We start from the raw sequence: 26701 nt of genomic DNA, 5'->3' as shown, positions 1-26701 counted from the left end.
GAAAATAAATGTACACATCACCGCGGGGGCCCCTGAAGCACGAGTCTGTAACACGTGCTACATGTGCTACAATATGTACTAGAATAAACCGGCTCTGCCGTTTTGACAAAAAATAAAATTTTAGGCCGAACGTTTTGATTAAAATTAGGCCTACATATGGCCGTTTAAACTTTTTGGGATTCTATTGACCAATTATTTTCAGTTGTAGTATACGTTAAAGGGACATTCCTGAGTTTGCTGCATTGTTAGATGTTTCAGACTAATAAAATAGTTCTACGATTAAACTTGTATATTAAATATGTTTTCTGGTTTAGAATATCAGTGTCTGTATATCCAATGTGTTTCTGGTCATATCAATATTTGTAAGAAGCCGAAACTGGATTTTGTCTTCAAATAATTTCGTACGTACGAAAAAATAGTTTTTACGAAATAAAATGAAATTTAACCTAGTACAAATATTACAACGGTCAGAAACACGTTTAATATATAGCCACTAATATTTTATGCAGAAACATATATTTGATATGTAATTACAATCGTTAACAAGTCTCGGTTAGTCGATAACATCTTAAAAATTGCAGCAAAGTCAGGAATGTCCCTTTAACGTTGGTATAATGCTTGTATAAAGGACTACTGGCAGTAGCTCTGGACTCTCATTCTGAGAATCCGGTCCGAATCCCCCCAGTGAAGGTTGATTTAACCGTTACATTTAGGAGGCGCGTTGACTACACAGATTGTGGGTGACTTTATCAACGGCGAGCAACCATGATTGGCTGTAATCATAATTTATTATTTAAAATTTAACGCTGCACATATGGTATACATACATACGTAATCTAGCAACTTTTTAAAATTGGATTGAGGGCGGATCGTAGCCCAGTGGTAAAGCGCTCGCTTGGTGCGTGGTCAGTTTAGGATCGATCCCATTGGGCTATTTCTTTTTCTAGCCAGTGCACCACGCATATCTAAGGCCGTGGTATGTGCTATCCCGTATATGGGATGATGCATATAAAAGATCCCTTAATTACCACTGATGGAAACATTTCACGGGTTTCCTCTCTAAGACTATATGTCAAAAGTACTAAATGTTTGACATCCAATAGCCAAAGATTAATAAATCATTTGTGCTGTACATGTGTCTATAGTAGTGTTGAACATTAAACAAAACAAACTCTAACGTCTACTAGGATTGGGACCATTTCACCATTCATTTGAGGCGAGCTGACCAAACAACTGGGTGAGATGGTGACTTCTAACCACTAACCCACTGTCCAGGACAGACAGTCCAGATAGTTGAGGTAGGTGCCCATGACAGGGTGCTTGAACCTTAATTGGATATTAGCACGAAAATAACTACAAATAAATAAATGAATGAAACTTTTAATACGATGTGAAAGGCGTCAAGTCGTTTTTGGAGGACACGACCAACAGTGAGCGCGTTACGTAATAATTGTTGAACAGGTTCTTACAGTCCGCCTAGTGGCTAGTTCTAACTAATATGAGTAGTTATTTAGCTAATAGTATATGACGCCATTTGATTAACATCAGAAACAGGTGTCAGTGAGTCAGACAGAGACTAAAAATCTATTCCTAGAAATCGAGGGAAATGTTCGGAAGTAAAACAGCAACGTTTGATAGAGCGTTAGGTAATATTGATGGCAAATAATTAATTTCATGGCACCTGTGAAGTGATTCAAGTACTGTGGGTAATTTATCAAGGCTTGATAAAAATGATTGATCCATCAATTTGATGATTGTAACTTTTTTTTCTTTTTTTCTTCCCAGTCCTTTTATTTAAAATAAAACAACCCATGCTAATGGAATACATGTTTGGGAAGGACTTTCCTTTGGCACTGTCACTAACCCTAACTATTTATTATAAGTATTTATAATGTTCTTTATACGTGACAGAATGAATGAATGAATGTTTGTTTAACAACACCCCAGCACAAAAATACATATCGGCTATTGGGTGTCACAAATGGTAAGTATATCATATGGAAATATTATTTTTATATATTCATGTAGGTGACAGTGCCAAAGGAAAGTCCTACCGAATCTGTGAAGCAGATGAGACTTTGACAATGACAGTGGTGTAAAAATTGTTTATTTAGGTTTGATTAATATTACCAGCCATTTAATGTAGTGCGCACAGTGCAAAATGGCGGTCATGTATACATTTCCCTAGGTATGATAATATTTTGAATGTCTACTTTTCTTTTCCTCATTTGTGCACTTTGTTTTTGGGAAGGTTTTCTTAGTCCAACAAAAGTATTTTGATGTCAGGGTTCAGTCTTATGCATATTCCTTAAAAACAAGTTAAATGCAAATAGACCGGTTTATGGGGTAGCCTGGTTAATGATAAAACTTTTTCAATTGTGCATTGCTTGCACAAATCTAGTTGTGCATTTAACCAATTTTTGTTTGTACATTTAATTTAGGACGTTACATGATGGGTTACACAAAAACAAAATGGGTTACCGTAACTTGGTTTTGCATAACCCATGAATTGTTTATGCTACTTTTCAATTTTCATATGCTTGTGACTGACAATACATACATGTACATTGAAATCACAGCAAGAAAACCAAACATATTAGACAGACGGCCAGATGCTGCCTTTTATAACATGCTTTGTTTATTATTTAAGGTTGCGCATGTACACTCTATATTCTTTACAGAAAAGGCCACCAGTCAGTTGCTACTCGAACCAGACTGGGATTCTGTTCTGCAGATATGCGATTCCATACGGCAGGGAGACATACAGTATGAATTTATTATTAATTTCTAGAAATGTAATTGAAATATTTTAAACTTAATCCAGCAAGGGACATTTTATGGCTCATAGTCATACATATATATGCCTATCAGTGTAATTGGCCACAATTATTCTTGGCTTTCAAGGAACATTTTGTTTAGTATCGTGTTGCGATTCGCTATGCAAGTTTTAGAGATCGTTACACATTTAAAAACATTAAACAGTAGTTGCTAACTAATTGACTAGAAATATCGCTAATCAAGATTATGAATACAAAATGTTCCTTGATTTTAGAAAAGCTTTTTCAAATGCCTAGATACTAAGTATTTTCTCACAGTAATATGTATCAGAAACAAGGTGCTGACATTAATCAATTTTGCGTCAGTTTTTTCATTGGTATTGTTGATTGTTGAATACAAACAATACATGTAATTGTAAGAGTTGGATATATATATATATATACATACATATATATATATATATGTATATGTATAATTAAAATATGTTGTATAAGTATAACAATAGATATAATACTTGTTTTGTCAATGTGAAATCATGAAATAATTGGTTTTTACATTTTGATTAGCACCACTACAATATTATTTCAGTAAAATGCAGAATTCTTAGTAAAATTTGAAATTTAACATCTTTCGAAGTAGAATTCCAGTCTACACCATGTTTACGTACACATGTACATCATGCCAGTCCTGTTATTGTGTCAGTATTTGATCTTTTTTAAAATCATGATTTTAATTTTTCAGACCCAAAGCTGCTGTGGCTGCAATTAAACGGAAAGTTTCCACAGATAATCCACATGTTGCACTTTACTCTCTGCAAGTAAGTTGTTTATAAACTTATCATGTGGATTTGTCCATATGTTAGTGTTGCTAAATAATCGTCATAATTCATGTACATTAAGAAGTCAATATACACTTTTTCTGTTGATATTTATACCCATTTTGGAATGATTTCACTGCGTTCACATCGGTTTTGCAAGCAATTTTATGAGTGTTAAACATTTGCTTTTGATAGCTGTGTGCCACTGGAGGTTATTTCTTCAAAAATGTACAAATTACAAGTGAATCTGTCTGTAAGTGAAGTGTGGGGCATTTGTTGATTTGAAATGATCCATATGCCAATTGTAATTTCATATTTGTTTTAAGGTACTTGAGTCATGTATGAAGAATTGTGGTTCAATGGTTCATGGCGAAGTTGCTTCAAAGGAGTTTATGGAATTCATGAAGGATCAGGCAAAGGTGGGTCAAAGTTCATTAAAGGGACGGACCCTAGTTTTTAAACACTAAGGCATATTTTACACTATTAGAGCCGTTTATCATCACTGAAATCAAACATTACTTATATTATATTGTTTAGATTATCAAGTCCTGTACATGCAAAGTGTTTCTGGTCATCCTGGTGTTTTTAATACCACAAAATGCATTTTTCATATTTTTAAAAATGCCCATTCATCTGAGAGGTAGTGGTTATGGAGTCGCATTTTAGTTTATTTTTAAGAGTATTTCAACATCACAGACTCTGTTTTACTCTGTTGTATACAGATTTGTTACAGGTTTGTAAATTAACCAAACTTAGTGTCCATTTTTACGTGTTGAAACTAGAGTCTAGGTGAAACATATGTCTTAGTGTTTAAAAACTAGGGCCTGTCCCTTTAATGTAAAACTTAAAAATTATTTATTTAACCGTTTTAAACTGTTTCCCCTTCAACTTAGGATTTAGTGACAGTAAGTTAAATTATTATTTAGTGTATATTTTATTTATAACCATCCTGACCTTGGATTTTTAATGCTCATCTTTGACAAGTCACATTATGGTACATCTGTCCGCCTGTCAACCTTTTGTTTTCAGGACCATATCTTTCTTATCAATTCATGTTATCACACCTTGTATGCATGTACAATTTGGGATGGCAGTGTGCCATGTACCATAAGTAGGTCACTGCAATCCGCTTTTCATGCATTACTGCACATTAAGGTCACTGCAACCTGCTTTTCATGCATTACTGCACAATATAGGATATTCCTTGTTCAGGTGATATCTTCCTTATGAAATCACATATGATCATAAAACCTTGCATGCAAGTACAACTTGGGATGGTGATGAGTTGTGTACCATATCTAGGTCACTGTAACCTACTTTAGACAGGTGTATCATATTCTTCACTCGTACTCTTGTATTTGTTATAACAGTGTTTAATTAATTTCTCAGCAACTATGTTATTTTATGCTTATTTTATTTACAGTTGCGACCTGATCCAGTAAAAGCAAAAATTTTAGAACTGATTCAGATTTGGTCACATGCCTTTCGGAACGAGCCCAGTTACAAGGTGGTTCAAGACACGTTTCATCTTATGAAGATGGAAGGTTTGATTTTCTTAGATCAATATATTTATTTTTAAAATCACCATTTGAGCCATCAGATTCCAGTAACTGTTTATATTTTAGAAAATATTTCTAAACCTTGTGTAAGAAATATTTGTAGCTTTATCTATGTAATATATAAATTGGAAGAAATTTTAAAATAATATGAGTATTGTGGGGTGGGGTGTTGGTATAGTATTTTTGTGCATAAATCTTTGTACAACCGGCCTCTGTGGCGTCGTGGTTAGGCCATCGGTCTACAGGCTGGTAGGTACTGGCTTTGGATCCCAGTCGAGGCATGTGATTTTTAATCCAGATACCGACTACAAACCCTGAGTGAGTGCTCCACAAGACTCAATGGGTAGGTGCAAACCACTTGAATCGACCAGTGATCAATAACTGGTTCAACAAAGGTCATGGTTTGTGCTATCCTGCCTGTGGGAAGCGCAAATAAAATATCCCTTGCTGCCTGTCGTAAAAGAGTAGCCTATGTGGCGACAGCAGGTTTTCTCTAAAAAACAGAAAGAAAGAAAGAAATTTTTTATTTAACGACGCACTCAATACATTTTATTTACGGTTATATGGCGTCAGACATATGGTTAAGGACCACACAGATTTTGAGAGGAAACCCGCTGTCGCCACTACATGGGCTACTCTTTCCGATTAGCAGCAAGGGATCTTTTATTTGTGCTTCACACAGGCAGGATAGCACAAACCATGGCCTTTGTTGAACCAGTTATGGATCACTGGTCGGTGCAAGTGGTTTACACCTACCCATTGAGCCTTGTGGAGCACTCACTCAGGGTTTAGAGTCGGTATCTGGATTAAAAATCGCATGCCTCGACTGGGATCCGAATCCAGTACCTACCAGCCTGTAGACCGATGGCCTAACCACTACGCCACCGAGGCCGGTCTCTAAAAAACAGTGTCAGAATGACCATATGTTTGACGTCCAATAGCCGATGATAAGATAAAAAATGAATGTGCTGTAGTGGCGTCGTTAAATAAAACAAACTTTAATCTTTTTTTTAAATCTTTGCACAATGATTAGAAAAGTGACCAAGTAGTGAATATTATCCTTTTTTAGGTTACAAATTTCCTACTTTTATGGAATCGGATGCGATGTTTTCAGCAGATAAAGCTCCAGAGTGGGCCGATGGAGACGTGTGTACACGTTGTCGTGTTGCATTTGGAATGGTGCAGAGAAAGGTAACATTTGATGTAACAAATTGTTTGCTTTTTCTACAGGTAGAGGATACTCCCCGAGTGTCTTGTGATATCATAATTTATCAGCACAAGTTTTTATACTTTTATCAACGAGTGCTGATAAAGTATGATATCACAAGACACAAGGGGATATTCTGTTTATCATCCATTATCATTCTTTTCATTAGCGACATTTGTAAACAATGTCAGTAATGTAGGTTGAATTTCACTATATTTGGCAGCGGTAGACTCGTTAACTAGCAGAACGACAGTGGCATGATGTCACTAATGATAGGTTTAACTCTGAAACATACACAGTAATGTAAACAATGTCAGTAATGTGGGTTGAATTTCACTATATTTGGCAGCAGTAGACTCATTAACTAGCAGAACAACAGTGGCATGATGTCACTAATGATAGGTTTCACTCTGAAACATACACAGTAATGTAACAAAAGAAGCGATATCCCCTAGGAGAATATCGCAGGAGATATCGCAAATTATAGTGCCAGTGATATCTCTTACAAAAGCCTTTAATGGATGATAAAAACTATCTGAAAAAAACAAAGAATACCAGGCAGACTGCTCGCTAGACTAGGTTGACAGGCTGTTTATAAGAAGAAAATCCAGACACAGCTCTCAGGGTGATAGGCCTGATTGAACATTGAATGTGCTGACTATATACTGGTTTATACAGTAAGGGGCATGAAAACCCATTATCTTTGGCAGTGCAAAAGTAGTAGTGGTAGTATAGCAGTTAAAACGGTGCAATGGAATGCAGGAGGTATGTATAGGATGTTCTGGTCTAAACAAGTGGTGGATTTATCTATCTATCTATCTATCTATCTATCTATCTATCTATATATATATATATATATATATATATATATATCTATACATACATACATATATACATACATACATACATATGATGTCACGTTTATTGAACTGACGAGCCCATAAAAATGGGTAAAGGACCTAAGACAAGTGGAGTTGTATTTTTCACATATAATATTATAATATATAAACAAATTCTAATTTTTCAGCATCACTGTCGTAACTGTGGAGATGTTTACTGTGCAAAGTGTTCATCAAAGACTTCCATTCTACCCAAGTTTGGCATTGAGAGAGAAGTCAGAGTATGCGACGCATGCTATGACAAATTAAATGCGTATGTTTTTTTAATCTTTAAATTTGATGTACACATTCCACTCTTAAAGTAGTCCCATGATGGATTATTTTCCATCCAACCGGTGGTCCATGACTATTATTTTAAAGGCTGTGTAATGTAGATGTGTGGAAAAATACATCTAGGAGAAAACTTTCTGCTTTTTGGAAAAAGCGATTATCTGATTTTATCAGGTTTCTTCTTTTAGTAAACTGAATACACAATTATCATATGTTTGTTACTTAAGTGAAGCTGTTTACATAAGAATGTTGTAAACAGCATTACAGTTTTATTATATGTTTTGACAGTACCAAAGACTTTCTGGTCATGATAATTGGAGATGGATGCGATATAATTATACTTGAATTTCTTCAGTAGCACACCGGCCTCGGTGGTGTCGTGGTTAGGCCATCGGTCAACAGGCTGGTAGGTACTGGGTTCAGATCCCAGTCGAGGCATGGGATTTTTAATCCAGATACCGACTCCAAACCCTGAGTGAGTGCTCCGCAAGGCTCAATGGGTAGGTGTAAACCACTTGCACCGACCAGTGATCCATAACTGGTTCAACAAAGGCCATGGTTTGTGCTATCCTGCCTGTGGGAAGCGCAAATAAAAGATCCCTTGCTGCTAATCGGAAAGAGTAGCCCATGAAGTGGTGACAGCAGGTTTCCTCTCAAAATCTGTGTGGTCCTTAACCATATGTCTGACGCCATATAACCGTAAATAAAATGTGTTGAGTGCGTCGTTAAATAAAACATTTCTTTCTTTCTTTCTTCTAGCACATGCTCTACAAAAACGTTTTATACTCGTAAAATGTAACGACTGTTTCATTACAATACATCAGTGGTCAAAACAAATGGTTCAAATTGTAAGCATTAATTAATCAAATGTTCGGTTTTTGGTGTTGGTTTTTAAATCTTTACATTGTGTTGATACACTAAGATGTCATTTATTCAGCTTTTGTTTCCTTTTGTCAATAATTTATGTTTTTTTCAGGTCCGCTGCCAAAAAGGAAAGTGAGACGGATTTGCCAGCAGAATATTTAGCCAGTCCATTGTCTAAACAGAACCAGGTTGTCCGTATTTACTTTTATCCCATCAAAATTATATATTTTTTTAATGTTAGGTGATAGTCTTAAGATAGCCAGGTGTTATATATATATATATACTGTAGATCCTGAAATTAATGTGATCATAATATTAATGCGAAAAATATACGGTCGTGTTATTCGCATTAATAATATGATGCATTTATTTCTGTCTTGTCTATGTGTCTTGCGTTATTAAAACAAAACAAACAACGATAAAATTCTAATATATATATATAAAACACAACTGTCCACAAGTCCAGCCAGATATGTGTAACAATTGCAGGGTGTTTGGCCACCCTATTAAAAGTCGACACGATCCATCGTGTGTGAATGTTTTAACACGCTTATCCTGAGGTCCACCATTTTGTTTGTTTCAATCTAATCAAAAACAATAGGGACTAAACAGGTTGTTATTTGGTCTGCTTGAACCTTATAAGCACAGAAATAAGCTGAAATGTTCATTGAAGATGCCTGTAACATGGATTTAACCAAAAAGTACACAGATGTGTGTTGTTAGGAAGATAATATTTCAAAGGGAGGCTAGTCACATTAATTTTATGTCGCATTTTAGTCTGCCCACTGTCACTCACATTAATTTAGGGATCTTCAGTACTTACTTATGTCTGTTTTTTTGTGCAGGGCTGTCTATTTTTGTTTCGACACCAGTGGCTTTCACTTTTAGTTTTAGTTTTCAAAAACTTCATGTTCTACACCAATGAAAGTTGGTTTATAGTTACATTTAGGTATGTTTAACTCTGTGCATGTTTTTACAAATTTGGAGTTTGTCAAACTTTTTGTTAAAAGTTTTAATTAAAAAAAAAAAACATGCATGAAGATGAACATGTATGGATGCAACAATCGGCGAAACCAAATAAGTTTATGGGAGGCAAGACATTTAATTCAGTGGACTTTTTGTTCTTGTCCTAGATCAAATATTTGCTTCACATAAATGTTTCTCTTAACAGTGTAGCAATAATTAAAGGTTCACTTATGTAGTGGAGAATGTAATGTGAGGAGGTGCAGATTTGCAAAAAATATTTCATTCTCTCTTATGGAACTGGTGAATCTACATTTCGGAGTACATTCGCCAACTTAATCTACATTTCGGAGTACATTCGCCAACTTAATCTACATTTCGGAGTACATTCGCCAACTTAATCTACATTTCGGAGTACATTCGTCAACTTAATCCATTATTCATTAAAGGCACAGACCCTAGTTTTAACCCGTAAGGAATTGACACCAAGTTTAGTTAATTTACAAACCAGTAATTCATTTGGATAAAGTTATAATAGAGTGAACGAAGAGTTTGTGACGTTAAAACGGGAAATATCCATAAAAATAGACTACAACTCGAACCGATAAACCGTTACTTCTCAGATGCATGTGCGTTTGTCAAAATATGAAAAATGCATTGTTTGGTATTAGAAATGCTAGGATGACCAGAAACACTTCGGTTCTGTGGAAATGGATAATCTAAAGAATACAATATAAGTAATGTTTGATTTCAGTGATCATAAACAGCTCTAATAGTGAAAAATGTGCTGTAGTGTTTAAAAATATTATTTGACTGCTAAATTAACTTCTATTTTCTTTTTGAAAATATTGGTTAAAATGGCAAAGAATATTTTCAAAACTAATAACCCAAAACATGTAATCTCAGATTTCCGATTTAGTTTTCGCTGTGTTTTAGTCTTCGCTGTTTTCATTTCCAATAAAGCCTATTTCGATTTGTTCAAAATTATTGAAAGACTTGCATTAATATTGTTTTTTGGTGGAAAGAAGAAACAACCTTAGAATAGCGACATTTTGTGAGGCTTTTCCCCAACTGCAGCTATGTCATGGTATTTTAAAAATACTCAAAATGACATCACATTATGAATAATGATGTCATCCTTGTTTTCAAATAAAGTTTGGAATGTTTGTATTAGGTATTTTGTAAGACGATGTGCAATTGTTCATCCATCAAACCAAGACCAATAGAACTATGTTAAATTAAAAGAGACTAAATTTATTGTTTTAATTATTAAAAAATGTATTATTATTATTATTGTAAAAATTGTATTAAATGAATCATAAATGTTACATCACATATTATTTTAGTCCCCTACCTGTCCAAATGGAGGGGACTATAGGTTTCATCTCTGTCCTGAAGTCTGTCTGTCCGTACGTCCATCTGTGCCACATTTAGTTTTCCGGATATCTTTTTCATGATGCCTTGAGATATAAAGCTGAAATTTTGTGTTTAGATTTATAATGTACTGCTACCAATCAAATTTTACTTGGAACCATGGTGATTTACTCATTTGTGACAGAGTTATGGCCCTTGAACTTAGGAGATATGAAAATGCCAAATAGGGGACATGTTTTGCTTTAACAGTACTCTTAGAATGCTTGTTTATTCACTGTCATTTTATGGTAGGAGTGATATTTCATTCCACAGAATTCTTGTTGTTCTATTATAAACATCACAGCAGTATGTTATGTATACTCCAGTCACTAAGAAAAACTATTACTATTATTTTGGTACAAAGAACTTAGATTCTGTGGTGTTTAATTGAGCTACATCTAATGATTATTTTAACACAAAAGACCTTGGGCACAGTCACAGATTATGCTCAGTATATTTAATGTGTATCTGTTGCCTGCTGCTTGCTTGCTAAATGTATCTATAGGTTATCAGAACTTCAGATTATGAAATATTCAGGTAAAATGGTAAGTAACGTAATTATCAAGCTTTTCTGTCGTTACATTTAATAATACATGTATATCGATCTTGTTTTTATTGGATATAATTTTTACAAAACTCGCAAACTTTCCTTTTATCTAACCTCATTTTCATTCATCAAATGCCAGGAAATATAGTTTTGTTTTTTTAAATAATATCTAACGAAAAATAGTGTATTACACTACACATTTTTTATTGTGTCTGCTCTGGGCATCCACAAATTATATAGTGAAAAAAATTAAAATCCTGTGTACAGAAATAAATATGGCATGCAAGAAAGGTCGCCATCGGCATGAGATCCTGTAAAATGTTATACTGTGTGCTGTAATCGAACATTCACCTTTAATATATTTGCTAAAACGGGACAATAATACTGCAATCATGCTTCCTCTTTCATTGTTTACCACTGCAAAATACAAACACAACTTCAATTTTAATAAACTTTTCTCTCTTCATTATTAACATGTACAGTACTCTTAACTGCTTTTAAGCACTCCCATCTTTTTACTAGTGCACTGTAAAACTAAAGAGCTTAAAACTTAAAAAGTGGACTGTTCTCACAGCTGCATGATGGCTATTGGTACTTAATGTGACATTTACATTTTAATTGGACAATAGTGCATCGTGGAAAGATCATATATGGTACTGATGGGGTTTTTCTAAAAAAAAAAAAATATTAAAAATACATAAAAGATTGCATCTTCAAAGCCTATACAGAGAACATTTTTCAGAACCTTTTTTTACAAAGTAATGCAATATTTTATTTCTGGTGTTCTGGTGTCAAGGTTGTCTGTCATTATTTGCTCTTCAGGGAACATTTTGTTCAGTATCTAGGGCCTCCATAAGTCCAACATATTGGACTCAAGTACTCGACTGTCAAACTCGACACGAACCCGAGTACCCAACATTTACTCAAGATGATTATGTGACTGAGGAATAAAGTAAAATAGCATTATGCATCTTTAATTCCAGCACTGAACATGGATGCTGAATCATGCCATTGTATGGCATTCCACACAATCAACTTTTGTTTTCCCTCCATGTCTCATAGCCCTATAATGTAACCGGCGGCAAGCGTATGTGACATAATGACGTTAAACAAATATAATTAAATGAGAGTCCTCTTCCGTGCAAGGGTAGACTCGAGTACTCGTGGAGTCCCTATCAGTATCATATCGCAAGTTTAAGAGATCACTACACAATTTTAAAACATTAAACAGTAGTTGCTAATCAATTTTACATTAACTAGAAGTATCACTAATCAAGATTTTGAAAACAAAATGTTCCTTTCTCTAGGTTGGTGCTTATGCTCATTTAATCCATCTATATTGTACAGGCCTCATAACTTAATTTTATTGTTTTATATATTCCCATTCCTGAGACATTTTCAACTAAATTAAATAACTTGAATTTTGCATTGTTAATGAATGGATTAATAGAAGTGCAGGCACACGTATTTGCTTAGAAATCTTTCAGAACTAATCTTGAAAGAAATCCATATTGAAGTTGTTATACTATTTGTTGTGCTGTTCAGAGTACCTCTTACCCTGGTAATTTTTTTTAATAGTAATTTTTTTTTACACATTTGATATTGCAATTAACTGTCACTAAACAAATATATATTTTTAGTTACAGTGCTTTTACATGCATTTGGTGTGCATTTCTTAAATAATTTTACATATGGTGATTATGGAGCAGGGCCAAGAACAAATATGCATACTTATAAGTACTGAAAGCAAAAATGTAGAAAACCATATATTACCCACCTTCAAATAATGTAATATTTGATTCCAGCATTTTGAGTAGGTATTGAACTGAATAAGCATTTTGGACTGAGGCAGAATGATATTAGAAGCATCTGCTTTACAGAATAACCCTGTGTCACCACTACAGAATTGTTATGCTTAATGTAAAGCTGACAATACAAACATCAACTAATAGTAATATGCCTAATAATATATAATTTGTCCATCAAAAATCGAAATACTAATAAAGTGTGAATTACCAGTATAGTCATATTTTTCATTTCAGAGCAGGTAAGTAACCGTGCATGTCTTCACTGCACATATCCAAACAATAAAATTTAAAAAGAGACCCATAGAAACAGGGTGCCAGGCCACTTGAGGACGAAAATGTGTAGGTTGTTTCCACTAAAGATCTACACACAAATGCTTTTGAAATTATTCTGTATTTAAAATACATGCGTATGATGCAATGTAAGGAAACCTCATCAATGTGCCATCAACATTCAGACATCTCATTTCATAACCCACCCCTAAGAAAGTTGGCAATTAAAAAAGGTAATAAATCTACAGATGAGACCTGTTTAGTTGGGGGTTTTTCTAAAAATATAAACAATGCTGTAAAATGAATTTTGAATTATTGTTTACTGTATACTTGTATGGAATTTGCAAAACTCATCCACTTGTGTCAAAGAGTGAAAGACTGTTAAAGTAGCATCATAATTACATCTTTATTATATTAATAAAATTACAAATTAATAAGCATAAATAAAATGATTTTGTTTCAGTTATAATAATGTGCTATAATTTGTTTAGTTGGCGTTTTCCTGTACGACAAATATGAATAATTACATTATTGGTATGGCATCTCATCCCAATCACATTGCTGACGGCCATCTTGAATTAAAGATGTCAATAATTATTCTCGGATGATGGGGTCTTTATGACATTGGGGCCATCATGATGTAATGCTCAAGTCTGTAACCAGAAAAAAAAATGTTGTATGGGAAATGGCCAATGTTTAATCAAAACGTACACATACCAAAATATACCTACCTAAACGTAGTGATATTTTGGTTGACTCCCTGCACTCACCCAACAACCACCCCCACCCCCACCCACCCTGCTCTGAGCTTTTCCTCGGAATGACCTAGGTGGGAGCAGGTTAGAACGTAACCAAACTGAAACCCACTGCATCATTTTATTCAGATGGCGTGGTATAGGTATAATAGCATACATTTACCAGAAATGTGCAGATATAACACCGTATTTACACGTGCTACGTTATTGTTTTAGGTTAGCTTTCATATGTACGATTTTCACATCCGTCATACGTCTCACGCAAAAAAAGGAAATGAATAAAAAAAATAATAATAAAAATAAAAAAAGCTGCTCTGCTAAACCCTTTCCATCTGTCAGTTACATGTCACCCGACTCCAGTTTTATTTTAATTACGCCATGCATTTTTGCGGATGACGTACTGTAACAGACGTGGAATTCCTCGCGATCACGTCCTGTACCGTAATCTTTGAGATTTCTGACTTCGCATGCATTAAAAGGTCGAGATAATCTTTTTTATGCAGAATGTATATGTACATGTATATGTACGTATGACATGTCGGTCCGTGTCTGTATGGCGTATGTCGTATGGCGGACCTCGAATGGCGTAAACCTATTTGGAAAGCCATATTTAAACATTAGTACGTAATATCAGGCGCTGGGTGGGGGGGGGGGGGGGGCTGGGGAGGCTACCCCAGAATTCCCCCTAGAAACCTTTGCTTTGCGCTCTCAATCTATCAGACCCCCCGCCCCACCCCCTAATGTATACTTGCTTCCGCCGTACCTGAATACACGTTTTGCTTAATTTGGTATTAATGAAATATACTTTTAATTAACCAACTAAAGTAATTCTTAGCAAAACGGGTTATGTTTTTATCTAAATGGGCCTTTGGATACGTTTGAACCAAAAATGGGTATGTTTTGACTGGGTACGTTTCGACATGAAAAGATCATCCTCATTTATTCATTCGATTAAATGCAATTTATTAAAACCTTATTTATAAAACAACACAAAACAAACAAAGAAATTTGTGATGTCGGTTACAGTAAAGTTTTAATGAGTTTATCCTTTCGCGATAATCTCCCTTACAATAAATCTTCAGACACAAAGAAAGAAAAATTACCTAAGATTAGCTTTTTTGTAATCCGACCCACCATTTTTGATGTGGGTCGGTGACGTTTGTTTTATTTCTTAACTTTTCTGTTATTTAGTTTTTTGTTTATATATAGTTATTTATTTTAAATATTGCATTGGTAAAGGGAAGAAACAAAAAGAACATCATGGCTAATGGGACACCAGTGAGTTTGGGGTCATTTTTACGAGTCGATCGGGTTTACAGAAAACATGATTATTTTTAAGGTTGGCCTCAGCAACCGTTGTTGATAAGCCGATCGTATTGTTTCAAGCTTTGGCCCTGCAACTCAAGACATTTGATGATGCAGAGATGTAGCAATTTATGCTACGATTTCGCCAAAATAAAGTTCTGTATTCAATATTCACAATGAATTTCCCCAAATGAACCTTATCATGCTTATGATCCCATTAAATTAAAGTTAAAACAATAATTTACACAAATACTTTACACACACACACACACACACACACACACACACCCAATTTTTAAAAAAATAAATAAACATTAAAGAAAACAAATTGCATTATAAATCAAATATATAACAACAACACATTGTAAAATAATTTCAGTTTATTGTGTATTTAACTGAAACATTATTGAAAGGGGGTGCTATTGGATTTCTTTCTGTAGTGTATATTAGTAGTTACTAGATATAAAATATTTGTTATTGGCGACCTCGAAAATGGTCAGTGTAGTGATATTTAGCATCAAACTTAGAATTTTTGTTGTATTACAATGGGAATCTTTGTCTACCTTGTGATAATCATCTATTCTCTGTATTCGCTATAGAGATATCTCTGGCAGCAGAGCGATCATATCCATAAAAGTGTCCCTTTAGGTCTCGAACGGCAGATCTATTTCTCATAAGTTGAACATACATATAGACTGCTAGTAGTGTTTTGAACTTTTAAAATATTCATCAATGCATAGTATTAAAAGTAATAAATAATAATCCCAGCTCGCTATTATTTTTACCGTAAATATAACAGTATGCAAGTTAAGTTTCAGAGGCTAAAATAATTGGTCGCCATTGGAAACATCATTTTTGAGATGGTACCTAGAAAAAATGGTTTGTAACTGGCCCCAACTTTTTTCTGCATCCACCTGGTATATTCGTCCTATAACTCTTAATAAAGCTGGTCTGACCCACAGCACCAACTACTGATCGCCGGTAGTAGGGGAGTATAGTAGATGGTTAATAATACCAGAAGTAATTACTGAACACACTCCAAAGTTGTCAGACTAAGCTCATAGCCAAAGCTGATAGGAAATGGTAGGTGTGTGATACAGATAGCCACAAGAGAAAAGCACTTCTCGAAGTTGGAGAGATGAGGACTGTGATGTGGTGGATAGCGGAAAATATTGAAAGATAGGCAAAGTTGCCAGATGGGGAAGAATAATTATGAAATTCAAAAGAGAAAGGAAAGGGGGCAATAAGATTTTAAAATATAGAAAATAAATGGTCCCAACTTGACTTATCCTTGAGACCAGTTGGCCCCTAAACCTCTTATTATTTCAGCCACTGGATTTCATTTTTAAATAGAAAATAGTGGACAAAATATTAGTTAACTTTTTTTAATCAGATCATTGTCAGTTTTCTTTGTTTTGTGTGAGTCCGATGTAATACCCTGTAAGCTGTTTTGTGCTAATAGTATAGATAATTGGACTTTATGTAGTGGCTGTGTGAACAAAAGGCCTATTGACCTGTTTCACTCATTTCAGAATCCACCGACTAAGACAGAGCAGGAGATACAGGAAGAGGAAGAGCTGCAGCTGGCATTGGCCCTGTCCATAAGTGAAAATGAAAGCAAGAGCAAAAATGTATGAGTGTATTGATGCTTCCTGGATGTTGTAAATTTATGCATGTTGTAGATATTTAAAGGGAATTGGGGAGTGGGCTCTTGGTCATTGTTTGTCTTTTCATGTAAAGTTTAGGGTTAAGATTCTAAACTAAATGGATATTAAATTGATTTAGACTGAAGTTTTAATTTTAAAAAAGTAAAATAATAATAATTGTGATTTGCATGAAATGCTAAGGATTACTTTTACAAACACAAAAATACTTCTTCTTATTATTCTGTACTGTGTTAATATGATCTCTTACAACAACTCTATAGTTAATACATTCCCAGTCTGGAGCTCCACGCGGTAAGACGTGTTTGTTTCGCATGTACACACTGCACGTGCTTTCGTGTGCTCGACTTCGGGGTCCTTCATTTCGTTGTTTTTGTCAGCGAAATGAAGTTTTGTACTGGGATGTATGCGGCCATTGGAACTGATTGAACGCTGGAACGCTTCTCGTTTCGACAGCCTGCACCACCAGGTTGGATTCTTTTTTATCGAGATTCCTTGCCTCCACGTCATTTCTCCGTCTGACTGTCGACTTGGTTTTTTTCGTGACTCGTATGACGGCCATTCTGCAGAATGCCACGGTTGTTCACGTTTAGTCTTTACATGTCCAAGCCTGTCCTAGCAGCACTGGAAGATTGACCGCCCCACTCTAAGAAGAAATAGGAAGCGGGGTCGGCCCCATCTACTCTTTTTCTAGACTTTACCTTGCCTTATAGTGATACCATCTCGTATCCTCCAGAGTCGGGCCCGTCCGCACCACTATACCAACCCATGACGACTGGACTATACCCTAGTCTGATACTCTCTCGTTCAGACGGATCCGGCTTCTCAAGATCTGTATTTCAGCACAGCACTACACCTTCAACGTCTATTGACTGTCAATCTAGTTTTTTTTTTGACGGGATGCAACCCATCTCGTCCCTTTAAGCTGTGCACCCAAACAGCCTTAACGAGGCCACTCGCATGGACATGTTGATCGGACTTTAAACTTTTAGATCTGCATTCAAAATTTTATGTCGAAATTACTATTTTTTTTATAATATTAATAAATAGTCCGATCTTCTCTTCTTTCTCTTTTTTAATTTTGGACTGTCCTTCTAAAATGCTCCAAATTATATAAATATTCGGCCGAGCAGTCGATTATTTTTTTGGGGGGGGGGGGGGGGCTTGTAACCTTTTTATTTTATTTTTATTTATTCTATTAACTTTTTTACTAATTGCTATTTTCAAAATTCTGCCCATTTTCAACCCCCCTCCATCCCGAGTCAGGCCACTGATCTTACCGGAGGTCGGACTCAGGATGGGCGTGTTTCGAAACCCTAGTGGTATATGGGCACGTTAAACTAGTTATCATCATATAGTTAATAACAAAATGTTGGTACAAAAGGAGTTTGGTGGGGGTTTTTTTGCAGTGGATTTTAGTTTCAGCAGTATGTTTTAAAAACAAGCTACATGTTGATATTGTCATCTGGGTAACAGCTTTAAAATATTGTAGTGTCACTATTGTTGATTGGACTTTTTGTATATCAGAAGCTATGAAACATTAATGACTTTTGATTGTGGGAATCTCCCCTCCCTCCCCTACCATCAAATACAGATGCTGTTTGGTTTCTGGATTAATATTGTTTTGTTTTATTACGGTTCCAGTGTACAAGTATGCTATTTTTTCTTGGATGTATAAACTGGCCATTGTTTTCGTTACAAACTGCTGAAGAATTCTTTTACTTTATTTGCAGCGTCCAAACTATTCTGGAACTAGTAGTAAGAATGCATCTTATACAACAGAACCAGTGGTAAGTTATGGTATAGTTTTTGATGAATTTAGTGTAGTGCATTAGGTTTCAGATTGATCTTCTTTAATGAACCTGTTGGGTTATTTACTGTTTTAACTATGATAAGAATGGTCTTGGTATCTTTGGGGAAAACCCCCACCCCGTGATACTAATTTGAAACTGTTTGGAGTCTTTTGAACTTAAAACTATACTTCATACCAGCAAAACAAATTTTAAGTGTTTTTCATCAATATTTCCAGTTTTGGAACAGCAGCAATGTTTTATTTTTTATGTGCAATTTGTAAAAACATTTGTCAGTGTATAAGAGAGAAAAAAGCAATACTAGTCTATACTGGAGTTTATGAATATGATGTCCGAAACTTGTCACTGAGCAGTGTTCTGATGTATTGTTAAACAAGCACACTTTTCTATTTGTTAGTGCAAGGTTATTTTTGTTTTAGAATGTTCCTACCATTGATACATCAGACATGGATCCAGAGCTGGCTCGTTACCTAAATCGCAATTACTGGGTGCAGAGGTCAGAGGGAAATGTGTCAACAACTACACCGTCAGCTCCAGTCGCTACCACTGATCCCAAGACATCTACAGTCAAAATACAGGAGGTAATAACAACTTTTACGTGAATCCCAGAAAAGTACTAATAAACTGACTCTGAAAGTCCCAAAGTTTTCTGAGGTGGGGATATTTTTGTTCTTTGAAAACGATTAATTATAGAAAATGTTTTAGATATATCATTGTAAACACTTAATTCAATAATGCAGAATTTGCATGTTTTAATTATAGTCTTGGTAATTTGAGCTTAAGCAATATTTTTTTTTAATAAATGGGAAGAATATTTCCACTCTTAGAAATGTGATGTGTCACGTTCTTATTTGTGAGCTGTATTTTTACAAAGTAAAATATACAAATTCAAATACAAGGGTTCTTTTTACTGCAGCAGCACCATTTGGCAATGCCATACCAGAACGGTGAAGCCGACGATGACCAGGTGCAATTTCTAAATGCGTTACAGAGCAGTATTGAGATCTTTGTGAACCGAATGCGGAGCAATTCCCAGCGAGGTCGGAGCATTGCTAACGACTCTTCTGTTCAATCTCTGTTCACAGTGATTAGTAACATGCACCCACAGCTGCTGAAATACATCCAAGAGCAGGAAGATCTCCGAGGTATTCCAAACTGGGTTTCCTTATAAATAAAACTTAAGTAAAATATGTTTTCTATTTTGTAATATTTATTTACATCCCTGAGGCTTAAGAATCATATTAAACTTATTTAGTGTATATTCCAAGCCTTGCATAGCATTGCAGGCTACATAATGCCATACACACACACATTTATTCTATCAATATTTTAATTGAGTTCATGAATTTCTGTATTGCCTAATGTTTTTTTAAATTTGAATGATTATTGAAACAGAGCTGTCAACCTATGGCAATTCTTAGGCATGAGAAAATTATAAGTCGGGGTCCAGGGACTGCAGGCTCTTGGTTGGGTCCAGGGCAACAGTTTTTGTTGTTTGTTGAAGTCCAAAATGGAAATCAATCCCCCCCAAAAATCAAGCGAGTGCAACTTTTACTAATTAATACGATTAATGTTAAACCATACAAGTCGGTCATCGGTAGCACCCGCGAGTGATTGTTGGTATTGAACAGAGGATAGGTTCAATATGCTGTATTATTATTAATAAGGTAATGAATTCAGTGACCTGCATAATCAGCATACAATTCCATTCAGCTCTAAAAGTTGACAGGTATGTTGAAATAATTTTAAAATTAGCAAATGTTTATTAATGAAATCAACAGTATAAATGTATTTTAACATACATGTCACTAACCAATGTCATGTAGTTTATATTACTGATATTCATGCATTTACTTGCAGGTCATTATGAGAGCCTCCAGGACAAGCTAGCTCAGTTACGAGATGCCCGGGAGGCGCTGGATGCACTGCGAGAGGAGCATCGTGAAAAAAGACGCAGGGAGATGGAAGAACTTGAACGCCAGAGACAGATTCAGATGGCACAGAAGTTGGAGATCATGCGGCAGAAGAAACATGTTAGTACCACTGTATTGGACCAGATCACATACTATTGTGATCCCTTGTTAATTCACATTAGGGAAATGTCCTAGTGTTTTTAAACCACACTATACACTATTACGTGTATAGGAAGTCTTAGGTTACACTCTTAGCGCACAATGTGTCAGTCTCATAATTTGGACATTTGTTGAAATATTTAAAAGTAAATGGCACTGATCCCAGGGATCATATGTAACATAGGCTTTGCGGCAAATTGCCCTAGTCACATCAATCTGAACATATTTACTCTAACAATACTCTTTATGTATTATATATATATATATAATGTTATTTATGGTTCAACATTATCTGTAAGATAGTAATTCAGGGCCCCATCCCTGACACTATCGACATTTCTGGGCCAATATCTCAATGCCCTCAAAATGAAACCGTTTCACAGCCAAACTGGTCATGCTTTATTTTGCATGGTACTAACTGGTCATCATACTCGAACACGACTACTAAGAGTTGTTTTGTTACAAAAACACTTCTTATTTTGAATGGGTGCTGTTGTGTTATATTAGACACTTGTTAAAGTTTGCCTTGTCCTGCTTTCTGGCTGTAATGTACTAAAAAAAAATCTCCATTAGTCTAGGCTAAATGGCCTTGCCCTCTAATTTGCCAAATTCAAGGCGTGTAATTCTTAAGGCATCTTCGGTCTAAATACAACAGTGCAATAGTTGTGCTTTTGATTTGTCTTTTCATACAATCTGGCAGCAGGACATAACATTGAAGCCATCGTAACTTTCCCATCTTGTTTATGCAGTGCATCATCTTGGGTGCAGTGGGTCATAGGATTAATTGCCCTAGCTGGATTCAAGTTTTATTCCCATTCCACAGGCCATCGCAATTGGTGCTCTACGACATGTTTATCAATGGCCTACCTGTTGGGAAGTACATATGAAATGTTACTTTCTCAACTCTGTCAAAAATGATTATTTGTTGGACACCAAATAGCAAAGTTTAAAATGAACAAATATTCTTATCTTTCAGTATCATACCTTGTATAGAATTTTTTTATTGATTTGTTTGTTGTGTTGTTAACAGGAATACCTGGAGATGCAACGACAGCTCGCTCTTCAGCGTCTGCAGGAGCAGGAGCGGGAGATGCATTTAAGACTTGAGCAGCAGAAACAGCTCACCCAGATGAGACAGATGCAGACATACGGCTACCCACAGGCCATGGCGGGCATGCCACAGGTTTGTAATGTTGTAAAGGCCAGTAACTAAAGATAATAGCATTGTAAAGCTGGTTAACACAGCTTCTTTGGCATATCACAAGTTGGTGGTATTGTAAAATATAGTGGTAATATAAAGTAAGGGTCGGGTTTCCTACGGCATAACTCTTTCCATCCCATTCTCGAATTAATTTTTTTAAACATTATTTGGTTTCTATTTCTTAATATTTGTAAAAAAAAATCTTTTGAAAACATGTTGGACATTGTTTAATGAAAGCTCCAGAGTAATTTTAAATGATATATTCTCCGATAATAACTGATGATATGGTCTTTGAAGAGCATCAGTTATATTCCTTTTATCTAGATTCTTCCACTCCTTCTTTCCTTTCTTTTTAATCCTTACCCCTTTTGCTTTCTTTCCTTCTCCTAATTTTCATGTTGAACTCAGAGCATTTAACTTTCCATATTATAGATATTCAACAATATTGTATTATGTTAATAATATATATCAAGATATTATTATTACTATTTCCATATAATGTATATGTGATATTTAGACATTGTAAGGTCATGATCTCAAGGCACCCCTACCTTGCTGCTCTGGGGACAATTAAAAAATATGCACAGTTACTGTCTGGTATGTTTGAAATTATTACCATTACCATTTTGTTTTTAGGTGTATGGTACACAACCGGGTATGATGCCACAAGGGATGCCGCCACAAGGGATGCCTCCGGGACCTCCCCATATGCAGCAGCAAGTCCATGGCTACAGTCCTGCAGGATCAGCAGAAGGATCCCCCATCCATCAGGCTGGATATGGTCCGAATCCGCCTGGGCCGGGAGTGGGAACACAGGCTGGTGGACATGCAGCTCCCAACCAACCCATGTATATTCAGTCGTCCACACAAGGCTACAACCAGCTAGGGGTTGGCTACCCGATTCACCCGAGTATGTCGGGAAGTGCAACCAACATCGGATCAGCACCTAATGTACAGACAGGACCTACAGGAATGCCCGGTTACCAGTCTATGGTGACAGATGGGGCAGTGGCTCCCCCTCCAGTCAGCTATCCAGCTCAACCAAACATGCAATACAGTGACCAGGGACAAACCAGTATGCCGCCACAGCAGATGGTACAACAAGGAGGCATGGTTCCAGGGCAGTCTTACTCGGTGCAGCCAGGCATGGAATATCCGTCTTTTAACATGCAAAGTAGGTTACCTGTTTTTCATATAGTGTACACAAGGGACAATATTTCAAAATCTTGGGTTACTGGAAGTTGGTTCACATAAGTTTTACTTGGATAAATAATTATTCAGTTGCATAAAAATTTACTTAACCAGTGAGTTGCCAAATTCTAAAACACTTGGACTATGTCTCTGTGCAATACTGATGGTCCAAATATATTTTTAAAATCAACTAATTTCCCATTTGATTATTTATATGGGACTTTAATTTTAGAATGTAACTGTTCATCAGATAAACAATTGGCAGTTGGACGTGAACAGAACAATTCAGGTTAAATATTGTTCCTTGTAATATTCAAAAACATGATTTTGATTTTGTCTACAAATCTGAGGTAACTGAACAGACTTAAAATATTTGAGATTGCTAAATATTACATTTGTAAGCTTCAAAACCTTCATATTGAAGTTATAAGCATTAGATAGGATATTTATGTTTATGGAATGGGAGAGCCATAGATACATTTACCTCAAAAGGGTTAATTGATTGAAAAGTTGAATTAAAAAGTAATGATTAAATATGTATGTTGTGTATCATTACTTGTCTTCTTGTAAATGTTTAGCACATTTTTTTCTGCCACAAATACATTTTCACAGACACTTTTTACTTTTCAGATATGGCTGGTACTCTACCCCAACAGAATCAGCCTGTTTATTCGAACTCTCAGCAACAGTTTGTAGGAACGTCTGGGCCTTCACCCCAACCCCCTGCTCAGTACATTCCACAACCACAACAGATGCAGGCTCCTACACAACAACAACAACAACAACAACAACAGATGCAGGCTCCGACACAACAACAACAACAACCACCACCATCTGCACAACAACAATCCTCATCTAAGGAAGCAGAACTAATATCCTTTGATTAAATTGTTAACATATAGCCTACAGTGATAATACGCTGGATATATAATATATAATTATTAAATATAATCAGGATCATATATGTGTATTCTGTAAAACATAATAACTTTCTTGTCAGCATGGTGGTGAGGAAAGGTTGGGTTTTTGTTTTTGTGGATTTTCTTAATCCAAAGTCTGCAGGCAAGCTTATGTGTGTGTGCATCACTTATCACAAAGACATTTTTGTACTTGGAATGTTCAATGTTTGTGAACCAAAGCTTCTGACGACAATCTGTATGCTCCAGCGTAGTGCCTCAAAGTTATCCCTTTTCCATTTTGCAGTGTATACTGTTTTGTATCCGAATTCTTTATTTTCAAGTAAACACACTGACAATATTTTATTATATGTCATTATGTAGATTCTGCCAGAATGGTTGTTTCTTAACAAATTTTTTTAATACATGTGAATTTCTGTTTGTAAATCACTAAATGTGGACAACCTTATCAAATGTTGGTGGTTATTTCTTTTATAAAGGTACGGTATACATTTGGTGTTTTATGTCTTGTGTATTTGATGAAAGTGATGATTTAATCTGCCGTACTCTGTTTTGACTTTCTATGAATGATGTATATGACCATTTGTGAAAAAAATCATCAAAGCTTTATTAAATATAATTTTTGTTTTAATTCAATATAATATTTCATAGTTCGTGCATTCATAATAAGAACTGATCAAATTTTGATTTTATTTTTCATTCTGTCAAATATTTTATGATGAATTAAGGATTATTGAATATATTAATATTCCCAATGTGTATATATACATGTATATCTATATTTATCTTCAAATCAGCCAACATATTCATGTTTTATTTACATCAGTGTTGCTGTTCATAATATTTTAGAACAAATGCTTTGTTAACTCGTTTCACTGGCAACCAGTTTGCATATGTAAATATAAATATTAGGGGTGCAACGATATGGTCAAAACACTATTGCAATATATTGCATTACAACAAACCGTATTGCAATATGTATTGCCATATAGTTGATATTATTTAAATTTAATATTGATGGGGATTTTTTTTAATGAAAGGAAGGGTACACTTTATAATGGACTTTATTAGTTTCAGTTGTCATTCTAAATTATTTAGTCTATATTTATTTTTTTCTCAAGAAAATCAGCAGATCTACTATTCATCGTACCAGCGGTTGGGGAAAAACAAAATTGTCAATCAAACCCACATGACGTTATCATTGCCCCTTAGAAATGAATGATAAAAAATAATAACAACAAACGTTCCGCTTTTATACAATTTCCTAATTCTGATTGGACGACATGGAAGAAAAACTGAATGTTATCCTTCGATAAACTTCAGAAAATGACGTCATTACACCAGCTGGGACTTCATTAGGTAAAACAGGTCATGGGAAGGACGCTAGAAGCTAATTTAGGTGCATTTTAATGAAATATGGTGTGTCCAGGCACTTGTGCATACATTTTAGAAGAGGATGAGGGGTTAAACTGACTAGCGAACTTTATGAGTGGTTGAGAAGTGCTTTCCTGGAAAAGTATTGAAAAAAAAAAGAGAAAATTTGCTTGATTAAAGGGAGGGTCCAACTGCCATAACCACCCCCTCTGCACAAGCTCCTGTCTTTGTAATTACATAATGGTATATCAAAGGCCATGGTATGTACTACCCTGTCTGTGGGATGGTGCATATAAAATCTCCCTTGCTGCTAATCAAAAAGTAGCCCATAAAGTGGCGACAGCTGGTTTCTTTTCTCAATAGCTGTGTGGTCCTTAACCATAATTTCTGATGCCATATAACCGTATATAAAAATGTGTTGAGTGTGTCATTAAATAAAACATTTCTTTCTTTGTAATTATATAAAATCTGTTTGTCATTTTTTAAATTAATTTATTGATGTACAACTGTCACAAACTGCATAAAATTGCATAGTGAAGGATTTTAAACTAAAAGAAGAAAATTACGTCAAAAGGGATGTCATTACATCAAGCAGATCATGGGAAGAACGTTAGATTACGAATTATGTGTAGTTTTAACAAATAAGTTGTGCTGTTTGTAATTATAAGAATAGTTCGTAATTTTTTGCAAATTTATTGATGTGTAACAGTCACAAATTTAATATAAAATCGTGTAGCGTAGCGAAGCGATTTTATACAGTTTGTTTCAATTATATGTATATAAATTTGCCAAAAAATGACGAACAATTCTTGTACAAACTGTAACATTTAAAAGGTGATATTTGCCAAATAGTGTACAAAAAAAATTCATCATGGTGGTGTTTGTGTACATTTTACACAATGGATAAATAAAAAAAAATAAAAGGTATGAATTTTAACTCCTGTATATGTATATAAAGTACAAGTATTCAGTACTGGTCCAAAACATTAATAATAGATGACACTGTTGGAGTGTTT

The 26701-nt window shown here is 35.1% G+C and overlaps 1 protein-coding gene across 3 annotated transcripts; it reads left to right on the top strand.

Annotated features, from left to right (window-relative positions):
• Positions 1-1525: 1525 nt before the first annotated feature.
• LOC121378422 (hepatocyte growth factor-regulated tyrosine kinase substrate-like) lies at positions 1526-24802 on the top strand. 3 transcript variants are annotated; one of them, XM_041506596.1, is made up of 16 exons: positions 1526-1646; positions 2682-2766; positions 3520-3595; positions 3922-4014; positions 5019-5139; positions 6224-6345; positions 7389-7513; positions 8507-8582; positions 16988-17086; positions 18853-18909; positions 19350-19511; positions 19847-20075; positions 20791-20963; positions 22033-22185; positions 22840-23377; positions 24025-24802. In XM_041506596.1, exons 1-16 carry the CDS (start codon positions 1607-1609, stop codon positions 24279-24281), a joined length of 2406 nt encoding a protein of 801 aa, XP_041362530.1. In that variant the 5' UTR covers positions 1526-1606; the 3' UTR covers positions 24282-24802. The 3 variants fall into 3 exon arrangements, with proteins under 3 accessions (XP_041362530.1, XP_041362531.1, XP_041362529.1); XM_041506597.1 differs by having other exon boundaries at positions 8507-8585; positions 19850-20075; XM_041506595.1 differs by having other exon boundaries at positions 8507-8585.
• The last annotated feature ends 1899 nt before the right edge of the window (positions 24803-26701 follow it).

The sequence above is a fragment of the Gigantopelta aegis genome, chromosome 8 (assembly GCF_016097555.1).
Source record: "Gigantopelta aegis isolate Gae_Host chromosome 8, Gae_host_genome, whole genome shotgun sequence".
In the NCBI taxonomy this organism is placed as follows: domain Eukaryota; kingdom Metazoa; phylum Mollusca; class Gastropoda; order Neomphalida; family Peltospiridae; genus Gigantopelta; species Gigantopelta aegis.
Note: the sequence above shows the minus strand (reverse complement) of the source record. Positions and strands in the feature narration are given on the sequence as shown.

Coding starts and splice junctions, on each gene's coding strand:
- LOC121378422 (XM_041506595.1), top strand. CDS start 1,607: ATGTTCGGAAGTAAAACAGCAACGTTTGATAGAGCGTTAG. Junction 3,596..3,921: donor TTGCACTTTACTCTCTGCAA/GTAAGTTGTTTA, acceptor ATTTGTTTTAAG/GTACTTGAGTCATGTATGAA. Junction 23,378..24,024: donor TCCGTCTTTTAACATGCAAA/GTAGGTTACCTG, acceptor TTTACTTTTCAG/ATATGGCTGGTACTCTACCC.